The sequence below is a fragment of the Gorilla gorilla genome, chromosome 12 (assembly GCF_029281585.2).
Source record: "Gorilla gorilla gorilla isolate KB3781 chromosome 12, NHGRI_mGorGor1-v2.1_pri, whole genome shotgun sequence".
Lineage (NCBI taxonomy): Eukaryota > Metazoa > Chordata > Mammalia > Primates > Hominidae > Gorilla > Gorilla gorilla.
Genome location: NC_073236.2, coordinates 50645779 through 50657977, shown reverse-complemented (window position 1 = coordinate 50657977; position 12199 = coordinate 50645779). Strand labels below are relative to the sequence as shown.

The window sequence follows — 12199 nt, the reverse complement described above, 5'->3', positions numbered from 1 at the left end:
CATGGTGGCATGCACCTGTAGGCCCAGCTACTTAGGAGGCTGAGGCAGGAGAATCACTGGAACCTGGGAGGCAGAGGTTGCAGTGGGCCAAGATGGCACCACTGTACTCCAGCCTGGGCAACAGAGTGAAACTCCATCTCATAGACATGGAATCATAGTTTCCCTCCAATTGGAGAAATCTGTGCTATGGCATCCCTGTGAAATTGGTTAATTAGGCTCTGCCTTAACATCTCCAGGATCAGGGACCACACAACCTCTTGAAGAAACACTATCAATGTTTGTGGTCCTTGTGGTTAAAATATGGGGGTCATATAGGAAAAACAGCCTCCACATAATTTGCACCCATTGGTTCTGCTTGTGTGTTCTGGAATTACACAGAACAAGCACATTCTTCTACTTGGCAAGCCTTTAAGTGCTTGAAGAGGGCTCCCTGTGCATTGCTTTTTTCAGGATAATACCTCCCACATCATAGCCTCTTCCCTACAGCCTGCCTTTGGAACATTCTCTGTTCCTCGATGTCTGCAATTTGTACAAACCCCACATGATGTGAGTATTGCATCTCTGTAAATACAGGTCCAGGCCAGTGATTTATACCAAAATTGCAGAAATCTAAAGCCACTAACTCTTTTTCACTTGTATAGTCATGATGTCCAGCCTGTACATTCCCGAAGGAGGCATTTTATATTCCTTCTTTTACTACTGACTTGTGTCGGCTCATCATGGCTAAAGCTCTTCTGAGTTCTGTCATCCTACAAATGAGGAAGCAACAAATTCAGGCTGGAGAAACCTTCAAGAATGAGGTGGAATTTAAGCTGCTCCCTTAGAGGTGGGCCTGTTTAGATGGGTGGAGGAGAAGGAGAGAATATTCCAGGGTGGAGAAATAGTTTCTACATTATATACTCATTGGGTTTCCATTATGTGCCAAGCATTATGCAAGGTGCTAAGAGACAAACTTATATGTCCCTAAACTTAAGGTCATCCCAGGGGCCACAGACTCCAAGTTAAGGTACTACAGTGCAGGGAGGTGCATACAAAACATTGCCAGATCAGATAGCTGGGGGTGTCTCAACTCAGTAAAAGCTTCTTGGAGGAGGTGACATCTTAGCAGGGTATTGAAAGATGAGAGATTTATCTAGGCAGAGAGGATGGATGGAGGACCCAAAAGCAGAGGGAGCAGCACAAGACTGTGTCTGGGCCCATGGACAAAGAGAGTGTGAACAGGGTCTGAAACACAGCCTAGCATCCGGAGCTCATGTTCTTGGCAGCCCTGAGAGGCCTGGGGTAGGAGCTATGCTGCCTGTTGCCTGAGGACTTCAGCTGAATCTGGGCTGGAGCTGTGAGGTCCATAGAGGCAGCCTTGTCTGTCCTGGCCACCTCCTTGCCAGTGCCTCAGTGGACTCTCAACCACCAAGCTGGTCCAACAGGTGAAGTGCAGGTGGAATACCTGGGGCTCAGATATGGGCTCCTCCTCTAGCTTCTGCTCCCATTCCCCAGGGTTTGGGTGGGGACACTGGAGTTCATTCCTGGCACATAGGACAAGAGGATCTCAATCTTGCAGAACCAGATGACTCAACAAATGTTGTATTATTAGCTTTTAAATAGAATATTTGGGTAAATGAAGGATAGTTGTTCATTGTGAGAAAGAAAATAAAAAATATTGGAGAAAATTGCAATAATAAAACAAATGCATTTGTTTCTCTTTCTCTGCATATTATTTATCTATTGCTGCATAACAAGTTAGACCAAAACTGAGCAACTTAAAACAACAAACATTGATTATCTCACAGAGTCTCTGCTTCTAGGTTCACTAATGTGGCTGTGGGCAGGAGACTTCATTTTTTACCACATAAGTCTCTTTATAGGCCTGCTCATAGCATGGCAGCTAGCTTCCCCCAGAGCGAGTGAGCCAAGATAGATTGGGGGCGGTGGGTGGCAGAGAGAGAGGGCTCAAGTAGAAGCTGCAGTGTCTTTTATAACCTAATCTTGGAAGTGGCATGCCATCGCTTCTGCCATATTCTATTGGTCACAAAGACAACTTTGGTACATTGTGGGAGGGGACACACACAGAACGTGAACACGAGGAGACAGGGATCATTTTAGCAGATGTATTAGTTTCCTAGAGCTGCCGTAACCAATTATCCTTGGTGGCTTAAAACAGACGAAATTTATTCTTTCTTCGTTCAGGAGGCTGGAAGTCTGAGATTAAGGTTTCAGCAGAGCCGTTATCCCTCTAAAGCCTCTAGGGAAGAATTCTTCTTTGCCTCTTCCAAGCTTCTGATGGTTGCCACAATCCTTGCTGTTTCTTAGCTTGTGGCCACAAAACTCCGATCTCTGCCTTCGTCTTTACATAGTCTTCTTCCCCGCGTCTCCTCTGTCTCTGTGTCCTCTCCTTTTCATACAAGGAAACCAGTCATATTGAATTTAGGTCTACCTTCATCCAGCATGACCTTGTCTTAACTAGCTACATCTGCAGAGACCTTATCTCCAAATAAACTCACAGACTGAGATTCCAAGAAGGATGTGAATTTGAGGGGGACACAATTTAACCAGTACAGCAGCCTTCTTAGAGACTGGATCCAATGCCTTGGAATCCCAGGGGCTGTGATCCTTCTAGGAAAGAATTACCAGATGATTTTTGTTCTTTAAGTTCCTTACCCAGAGATTCCAGCCACACAAACTCATCACAGCCTCCTCCTCAGTGGCTTTGCTGAGATCTGTTTCCTGATCACTACTACAACCAACCAGAGCAGCAGAGCTCGATTCAATTTGAATTTACTCTGGGGAAGTGGAGGCTGAGGACAATCAGAGATGATGTCTACTCTGCTTACCTCAAGATTAATTTCTTTTCTTATTTTTATACAAGGAATTCATCTTCATTGTAGAAAAATTAGGAAATACAGATAAATTAACAGAATTAAAAAGAAAAATCACCTATACTGCCACCACCCTGACATTGCTACAATTGAAGTAAACTCTTCCAGACTTTTTTCTATAAAGAAATATATAAATAGGTATCTTTTAATTAAAATAAATTGCAATATATGCCACTTTGCAAGTTGGTCTTCTCAATATGTCATGAGCACTTTTTCATGGGAATAAAGACCAGCATCTGGGATTTTGATTGTATCTTGGGTTTTTAAAAGAGGATCAGCATGCCCTACTTATCTTTTATCTTCTGAGCTCGAGCCATTTCTTCTGACATCACCACCTCCTCATGCCCACAAGATGATGAGGGAAGAGATAGGAAAGGTAGCATATGACAGTGGCAGGATTAAAGGGAAGGGGGTGGGGCTGGGCCAAGGGCCATAGATCCCTGACTCTATGACCACCTCCCTCTCCTGCACAGTGGTGAGTGACAGGACTTCATGTGGAGAGCTACTGACCCTATAAGGCTCAACTGGGGAAGGGTTGGCCTGCGGGGCTCAGGGTAACACTGGTCAGTTACCATTAAGCAGGAAAGATTCCCACCACTCCCCCACCCCACCCCCACAGAAATCTTTTCATGTTATTCCCAGTTTACCCCACATGGTTTTTACAAGGTTCCACAGCAGTAGCACCATCCAGTGGGGGAGGACCGTGGACTGAGCTCCAAATCTCAGAATTTATCCAAACTGGGAACCAGAAGACAAAGTGGCCAGGTGCCCACTAAGTCAGACGTGGGGGTCCTGAGAGCAGAGAGAGTGATTGTCCGCCATGGGTCTCCTCCACTCACCCCTCACCCGAGCTGGCTCTGCCCAGGGAGTTCTGGGGGGCACGTTGCCCTAGTCACACTGCTGGAAGTAGAAGTCTGTGATGGGGGCATTCCAGCCACCATTCTCGGGAAGCTGGGTGAGTCTGACAGGCTGATCGGCTTCAGGCACCGTGCACAGGAACCAGCCCGGGTAGGCAGCCGACTCAAAGCTGGAGGTGAGCCCCATGTCTCGCCGGTAGAAGGTGAAGCTCTTGGATTCCTTGGCACCAAGATAGAGCTCCATGATGTTCACTGGCTGCCGGCAGAGGAGGGCGGGTCAGGTGAGGGCAGAAGCAGGGGCAGAGGGAGGGCTGGGCAGGGTCCTTAGGGAGGAGGCAAAGCTGCCATCAACAGAATCCTGCTAGGGTGTCCCACAGCACCAGGGCTGTGGGCTGCCCGGCTTCAGTAGGCTCAGCATCTGTGGCTCAGTCCCCAGTGAGGATGCCCCAAGTCTCACCTCTAGTGTTAGAGTCGGCTCCTGCCCCGCCCCACATGACAGGCACTGGCTTCCACCCTGGACGCCCAGGATGACGGGGGACAGGCTGGCATCCAGCCACCGATTGGGGACCACGCTGATCTCTTCACCTGTGGGAAAGAGGCCAGATGCAGGGCCCTGGATGCCTTTCCCTCCTTCTTCCCCTGTCCTGGGCTCTAGGGCACAGGACTGCTGTGAGACGGCCTGCCCCCAGGCTGGGCAGAAGGGAGGCTTCTCAGCAGCTGTCATGACATGGCTTCTCCTGTCCACTGGCCCAGAGTGGACATCAAGGCATGGAAGTACATTGTACCACCTCCACTCCACCCTCTAGTTCAGGGTCAAATCTTCAAGCCTCTACACCCCAAAATAGATTCAACCCCCTCCTTTAATAACCCTTGGGTCTCAGGCCTTTTTCTGAACCCTGTCTTGATAAGCCCCCATTTGGAATTGTTTGGACAACTTTCTACACCCTGTGAGGTTGCTGAGAGCAAAAGAGGGTCTCATTCCTCTCTGTACATCCCCTCACCACCCACATACATCAGATACATACATGCACAGATACATGCATGCACACATATACATATACACACACATGCTCATACATACATACCTGCACTCACACATACATGGTTACACACAGATACATGCATGCACACATATGCTCACACATATATGCCTGCATGCACACATACATACACCAGTAAGCACACACATACACATATGGCCTAGCTGAAGGATCTACCTGGCAACTGTGCTCAGCAAGGGTGCCCCAGGTGGGCAGGTGCAAACTATTTTAGAGATGGACCTGTTGCAGTGCATGGGGCAGAGTGAGCAAGCAGGAGGTCCAACAATGCCACGTGTTCTCTGGGTCCCTCCACTCTAAGTGACTGAGGATCTTCAGAGAGCAGAGGGGACCCAGGATGGAGAGGCAGAAACCCACTCCCATATGGGAAAAAAGGTATAGAGAATCTACGTTAGTTCTCTCCTTGGTACTTACTGGCTCCCAGGGAATGCAATGCTTGACCTAAATCTACCTGTAAGGGAATGACAAGACAAGCCTCTTGGAAAACATTCCCACTTCTGCATAGAAGCTTCAGGTGGCCCCAGAGCCTGTGTCTTCACTTTGCTGAGAGGTGTGGTATTTTATTTGCCTTTGCTTAGAGCCTGGTTTGTGCTGTCCTAATGCCTGGGCTCTGTAGACCTATGCTAATCTGTATGACTATTCTAAGCCCTCTTCAGGCCCCCTCCCCTGAGAGTGTATAGAGACCAAGGAAAGTGGGTCATGTTTCATCACCAACCTTTAATGACCTTCCCTGCATGCAGCCCTCCAGCTAGAAGCTGGTTATTATGCAGATAAAGCACCTTCAATGCCGAGTCCTTCATTCTGAAACATCAGGAAGGGGTGAGGACTACATTAGGCGGAGGGTGGACACTCCAGCATGCCCTGGGTCCAGAGAACCCCCTGATCTCAGGCATTTTGTCTCTCTTTCTTCCTACTGTGCCAGAAGTAACAGCACAGCCTTGTCTCCCAGCCCTGCTGGGCTCATGCCCTACAAGGAGGATGACCCCACAGTCTCCCACTGGAGTCTGTGGTTTGCTCCTTCACCCTATTCAACCTTTTCTGCCCCAACCCATCTCCTGTTGGAAGAGAAGCTGCACGGTGAGTCAGAGCCCTAGGTTCTTGCCCCATCTCTGCCTCCAATGCTGCTGAGTCGCAGGAGACAACTCTCTCACCCACTCTGGGCCTGAGCCTCCCCATTGCTACACTAAGATGATGGGTTGGATAATATCCAGGCCTCTTCCAGATTAAAGCCTGATTCTTCAATTCTTCAAGATACATGTATTTCTATTTGGTCATATATTCCTTACTAAGTGAGGAGTTTCTTTAAATTTAAATTTCTTTTATTTAACTTTTCAAAGTTGTTTCTCATCTTTGAACTCAGTTGATTTCCTGGCATCCTGTGAGGTGGAAGATGTATCCTAAAGTGGGTTTCTTCAAAAGTTATATGGGGGAAAAGGATGCAGTGTAAAAATTGGGTCGATTCATGGCTAAATACGATTCAACAAGTTGCCTTACTTCAGAAAACCTCAGTCACTCATATGCTGAGCTGGGCTGTGGTTCTCTTATGAGAGGATGTAGAAAGCAGAATTCCCTGCATTTACTTGATCAGAGAGCTCCACTGTGTAAAGCATCTCCTGGATGCCTCTGTGGGACTCCTCTAATCGAGTCCCATAGAACACATCGTGGGAAGTGCTTTATTAGACTGAGAGAAAGGACCACTCTCATCCTCTGTTGTAAAGCCCAGAACACGGCAGAGTGTCTGGCTTGGTACATGCCAGTGGGTGGACAGACTGACTGATGATCATGGTTTTTGTTTTATTATTATCCCCAAAGAGTAGCAGGGAGGTAGGGGCACAGAGTGGGTGAGCTTACATCCATTCACTGTGATGGGGGACAATGGCGGAGCTCTGAGCAGGGATCCTGGCCCCCGTTCCCACCTTGGATAGACTTGGCTGCAGCTCTAGACTGGGAGGTTCACTTGTCCCCCTCAGCATCAGGGACCCCTTGTGAGATGGCCTGCCCCAGTCCTGCCCCTATTTGAAAAAGGCTGGGACAACTCTAAGAGCAGTGAGGTGCTGGTCACAATTTCCCAGCTGCAATGGCAGCCCCTCCCTTCCTCCCTCCTGCTCAGAGCTGGACAACGGGTCTATCCAGAACTCACTTCCTCCGGAGGACACCACCAAACCAGGGCCTCATACACTCACCGGAAGCACAGCGCCCCACTCAGGACCATCTTGAGCTCCACGGAGTGTAGACTCCCCTATTTTGGAATAAACAACAGAAAATCATGGAGAGAGAGGCTGAGTTGGCTGGGGTCTGGGGAGCAAGCAGCCGCACCGAGCTCCCCAGCATGTGAACAGCCTCCACGGAGCAGATTCTGGGTCCGGGGTCAGGAGAGAGCTCCGGTACCACCAGCGCCCCAGAGCATACCTCAGAATGTTCCTTTCTCCTGGCGGGAGCTGTGGAGTCTGCCTGTTCCTCCAAGGATGCCTCAGCCTTTTAAGTAAGGCCTAGGGAGGGGCCCTGAAACTGCCAGGACCTGAAGAGGAGCAGGATTCCCAGCGTGATTTCACATCACCCTAAGTCGCCAGAAACACTTGCTGCTCATTATCTGTCGTGGGGAGGGAAGCTTCTGGAGACAGTTTCCTTCCAGAAATATTGAAGAACTTCCTTGAGGCTTTCCAGCTCTTTGTGAGCACTCGGCTTTTGCATATCTTAGGGGCTTTCAGACCCTAAGAGTCAGTGCCCATGGCAGCTCAAGGGAAGCGCAACTTTCTTTCCTCCCTGCCTCCCTCCCTTTCTTCCTTCTCTCCAGCTTTCATTCACTCCCTCCCTCCCTTTTCCCTTCCTTTCTTCCCTCCCTCTTTCCTTCCTTTCCTTCTTTCCCTTCCCGTTTCCTCCCTTCCTCCCCTATTCCCTTTCTTCCTTACCTTTTTCACTCCTTCCTTCACTCCTTCCCTTCTCCCTCCTTCCTTCCTCTGTCTTTCCTGCCTGCCATTGCCAGGCCTACGGGAGATGTTGGAGGTGGGACTCTCCTGCTTAGGGAATGTTCAGCCTACATGTTCATTGTAGAAAAACCTGAAAATCCAGATCGGCCACAAGAAAAAATGTGAATACTTGTCTTTTCTGAGTGCATCATCAGAAAACCAATGACAACACTTTTTCCTCCACACACATACACATGTAACTATAGACAGCTTTCATACAACAGATTCACAAAACCTATACTTTTTCCAACCTCATTTTTTCATGTAGCAAAATAGCAAAATATCTTTCCATACTAAATATGAATAATGACATGCTTGAATAGCTGTATAGTATTTAACTGTATCACTGTAACATTATTTATTGAAACCTATCCACTGTTATTTGTCTTTTATATATTTTTCTCTCTTTTTTTGCTATTGAAAACCATGTTGTGACAAACATCTTTGTATTAACATCTTTGCTCATGTATCTGATTATTTCTTTAGAAAGTAAAATCTAGCTCATGCCATCTATAATTCTGTAAGTGATCTTTCTTGAATACCTAATTGATAAGTTAATACTTAATTGTGAAACAGTTAATGCAGTTTAAATACCTCCATGCACTCTCTGTGATGGATCTGAAATAAAGGCAAGGGTCAGTGCACAAAAAACAATTTAATTATATATTGAATAACACAGATAACTATGTATTAATAATTTATTGTTAAAGCATACACTTTATTTTTTTAAGTTTTATTTTTCTTTTTTCTTTTATTATTATTATTATACTTTAAGTTTTAGGATACATGTGTACAATGTGCAGGTTTGTTACATATGTATACATGTTAAAGCGTACATTTTAAAGAAATGGTATTCAGACATATGAGCCAAGAGGTCCTACAAGTGTTCAAGAATAAATAAAATATCAAGTTGTTCAAAACACAGAAAATAATCTACGATTTTCATAATGCCACTAATATGATAAACACTTCTCAGAAAAATAAAATTAATGTAGAAACTGCCTTGTACAAAATTATTAAATTACAAATTGACCAAATAGAATGACAGTTGAAATAAGATGAAATGAGACAAGCCTGGCCAACATGGCAAAACCCCATCTCTACTGAAAATACAAAAATTAGCCGGGGTGGTGGTGCACATTTGTAATCCAAGCTACTCAGAAGGCTGAGGTGTGAGAATTGCTTGAACCTGGGAGGCGGAGGTTGCAGTGAGCCAAGATTGAGCCACTGTACTCCAGCCTGGATGACAGAGAGAGCTAGACTCTGCCTCAATAAACAAATAAATAAATAATAAATAAAATGAAACGATGACTGTGTATACTGTCAATATCATATGAAAACATTATCAAGCAGGTCTCACCAACAATAAGTTCTCTCTGGACCTATCCCTTTGCTTGACTTACTAATTAGGTCTCAGACTCTGTGAAATTAGCTGTGAACTAAGAGAACATTGATAAATTACACATTATTCCTGTCTGATAGAAAAGATAACTCCAAAGGGTGTAGTTTTATTGCCTCACAAGTCATAAAGCTGTCTTTAAAAACGTAACTTAGCCAACCTATTTCAGCCTTTATTTCTTGACTGACGGTATAAGCCTCCATTCCCTGAATTATCTTTTGATAATCAGCTTTATAATCTTGCTGATTCCCTCACTTATGAAAAATAGTAAATCTTTGACACATGCTCACTATATGTGTGTATGAGAGTCAAGTTTTGAACTTCTGAAAAATAAACTTTCGCACTACCTAAAGACAATGCCGCCGATTCACAAACCATGTGTGGCTGTTTTAAAATATGTCCATAAATTCTTGGAAACTTCATCTTTAAGAAGGTGATATGGTTTGGCTCTGTTCCCACCCAAATTTCATCTTGAATTGTAGCTTCTATAATTCCCAGGTGTCATGGAAGGAACCCAGTGGGAGGTAATTCAATCATGGGGGCAGGTCTTTCTTGTGTTAGTCTCATGATAGTGAATAAGTCTCACAAGATCTGATGGTTTTATACAGGGGAATTTCCCCGCACAAGCTCTCTTGCCTGCCACTATGTAAGACATGACTTTGCTCTTCCTTCATCATCTTCCACCATGATTGTGAGGCCTCCCCAGCCATGTGGAACTCTAAGTCAATTCAACCTCTCTCCTTTATAAATTACACAGTCTTGGTTACGTTGTTATTAGCAGCATGAGAACAGACTGATATAGTAAATTGATACTGGGAGTGGGGCGCTATGTTACATGATGAACATGGCAGCATCATAAAAGGCATTGCAATTTCCTCCTAGCTCTTAGATCACTCACCTGGACAAAGCCAGCCACTATGTGATAAGGACACTCAAGCAGCCCTATGGAGAGGCCCACGTGGTGAGAAACTATTTTTTCCTGCCAACAGTCTGTGAATGCACAATCTTAGAAGCAGATCCTCTAGCCCCAGTCAAGCCTTCAGATGACTGCAACCCTGGCTGACATCTTTCCTGTAACCTAATGAGACACCCTGAGCCAAACCCTCCAGCCAAGCCAGTTTTCTCATTCCTGACTCTCAGCCTTTGTTAAATAATAATTTTTTTCTTGTTTTAAGCTGCTAACTTTGCTGATACTTTGTTACACAACAATTGGTAACTAACACACCTTGACATCACTATTGGCATTTCGGCACTTTAACACTTTGCCGGTAACCCAGCAATTTGGAACTGGGTAAAAGGCAGAGGTTGGAACAGTTTGGAGGGCTCAGAAGAAGATAGGAGGATGTGGGAAAGTTTGGAACTTCCTGGAGACTGACTGAATGGCTTTGACCAAAATGCTGATAGTGATATGGACAATAAGGTCCAGGCTGAGGTGGTCTCAGATGGAGATGAGGAACTTGTTGGGAACTGAAGCAAAGGTGACTCTTGTTATGCTTTAGCAAAGAGACTGGCAGCATTTTGCCCCTGACCTAGAAATCTGTGGAACTTCAAACTTGAAAGAGATGATTTAGGGCATCTGGCAGAAGAAATTTCTAAGCAGCAAAGTATTCAAGAGGTGATTTGGGTGCCGATAACATTCAGTTTTATGTATTCACAAATATGTGGTTTGGAATTGGAACCTACATTTAAAAGGGAAGCAGAGCATAAAAGTTTGGAAAACATGCAGCATGAAGATGAGATAAGAAAAACCCATTTTCTGAAGAGAAATTCAAGCTGGCTGCAGAAATTTGCATAAGGAAAGAGGAGCCAAATGTTTTTCACCAAGAAAATGGGGAAAGTGTCTCCAGGGCATATCAGAGATCTTCACAGAAGCCCCTCCCATCACAGACATGAAGGTCCAGGAGGAAAAAATGGTTTCATGGGCCAGACCCAGGGCCTTGTGGCTTTGTGTAGTCTCAGGACTTGGGGTGACTTGCATCCCAGCCACTCCAGCTTTGGCTAAAAAGGGCAAAGGTACAGCTTGGGTCATGGCTTTAGAGGGTGTAAATCCCAACCCTTGGCAGCTTCCATGTGGTGTTGAGCCTGTGGGTGCACAAAAGTGAAGAACTGAGGTTTGGGAGCCTCCGCCTAGATTTCATAGGATGTTTGGAAATGTCTAAATGTCCAAGCAGAGGTGTGCTGCATGGGCATAGCCCTCATGGAGAACCTCTGCTAGGGCAGTGCAGAAGGGAAATGTGGGGTGGGAGCCCCCACACAATGTCCCCACTGGGGCATTGTCTAGTGGAACTGTGAGAAGAGGGCCACTGTCCTCCAGATCCCAGAATGGTAGATCCACCAACAGCTTACGCTGAGTGCCTGGAAAAGCCACAGACAATGTCAGCCCATGAAAGCAGCCAGGAGGAGGGTTGTACCCTGCAAAGTCACAGGAGTGGAGCTGCCAAAGACTGTGGGAACCCACCTCTTGCATAAGCATGACCTGGATGTGAGACAGAGACTCAAAGGAGGTAATTTTGAAGCGTTAAGATTTGACTGCCCCGCTGGATTTTGAAATTGCATGGGGCCTGTAGCCCCTTTGTTTTGGCCAATTTCTCCCATTTGGAATAGGTGTATTTACCAAATGCCTGTACTCCCATTGTATTTAGGAAGTAACTAACTTGCTTTTGATTTTACAGCTCATAGGCAGAAGAGACTTGCCTTGTCTCAGATGAGACTTTGGACTGTGGAATTTTGAGTTAATGCTGAAATGCGTTAAGACTTTGGGGGACTGTTGGGAAGGCATGATTGGTTTTGAAATGTGAGGACATGTGATTTGCAAGGAGCCAGGGATGGAATGATATAGTTTGGCTGTGTTCCCACCCAAAGCTCATCTTGAGTTGTTGCTCCCATAATTCCCATATGTCATGGAAGGGACCCAGTGGGAGGTAACTGAATCATCAGGGCAGGTCTTTCCTGTGCTATTCTCATTCTAGCGAATAAGTCTCATGAGATCTGATGGTTTTATAAAGGGGCATTCCCCTACACAAGCTCTCTTCCCTCCTGCCATGTA

The 12199-nt window shown here is 45.8% G+C and overlaps 1 protein-coding gene across 2 annotated transcripts; it reads right to left on the bottom strand.

The window, feature by feature from the left end:
• Nucleotides 1–1693: 1693 nt before the first annotated feature.
• On the bottom strand, nt 1694–7241 carry IL36RN (interleukin 36 receptor antagonist). 2 transcript variants are annotated; one of them, XM_055378269.2, is made up of 6 exons: nt 7198–7227; nt 6972–7027; nt 5504–5589; nt 4188–4315; nt 3713–3986; nt 1694–2389 (listed from the first exon to the last, which is right to left on the bottom strand). In XM_055378269.2, exons 2-5 carry the CDS (start codon nt 6998–7000, stop codon nt 3762–3764), a joined length of 468 nt encoding a protein of 155 aa, XP_055234244.1. In that variant the 5' UTR covers nt 7001–7027; nt 7198–7227; the 3' UTR covers nt 1694–2389; nt 3713–3761. The 2 variants fall into 2 exon arrangements, with proteins under 2 accessions (XP_055234244.1, XP_063551524.1); XM_063695454.1 differs by having other exon boundaries at nt 1694–3986; nt 7198–7241.
• Nucleotides 7242–12199: the final 4958 nt, after the last annotated feature.

Bases quoted from the DNA above. Each gene is read 5' to 3' on its own strand.
- IL36RN (XM_063695454.1), bottom strand. From the start codon at position 7,000: ATGGTCCTGAGTGGGGCGCTGTGCTTCCG. The intron at 5,590-6,971 runs GTGAGTGTATGA...CTGATGTTTCAG, and splicing joins AGTGGGGCGCTGTGCTTCCG to AATGAAGGACTCGGCATTGA. The intron at 4,316-5,503 runs GTTGGTGATGAA...TCTTTCCCACAG, and splicing joins TGCAGGGAAGGTCATTAAAG to GTGAAGAGATCAGCGTGGTC.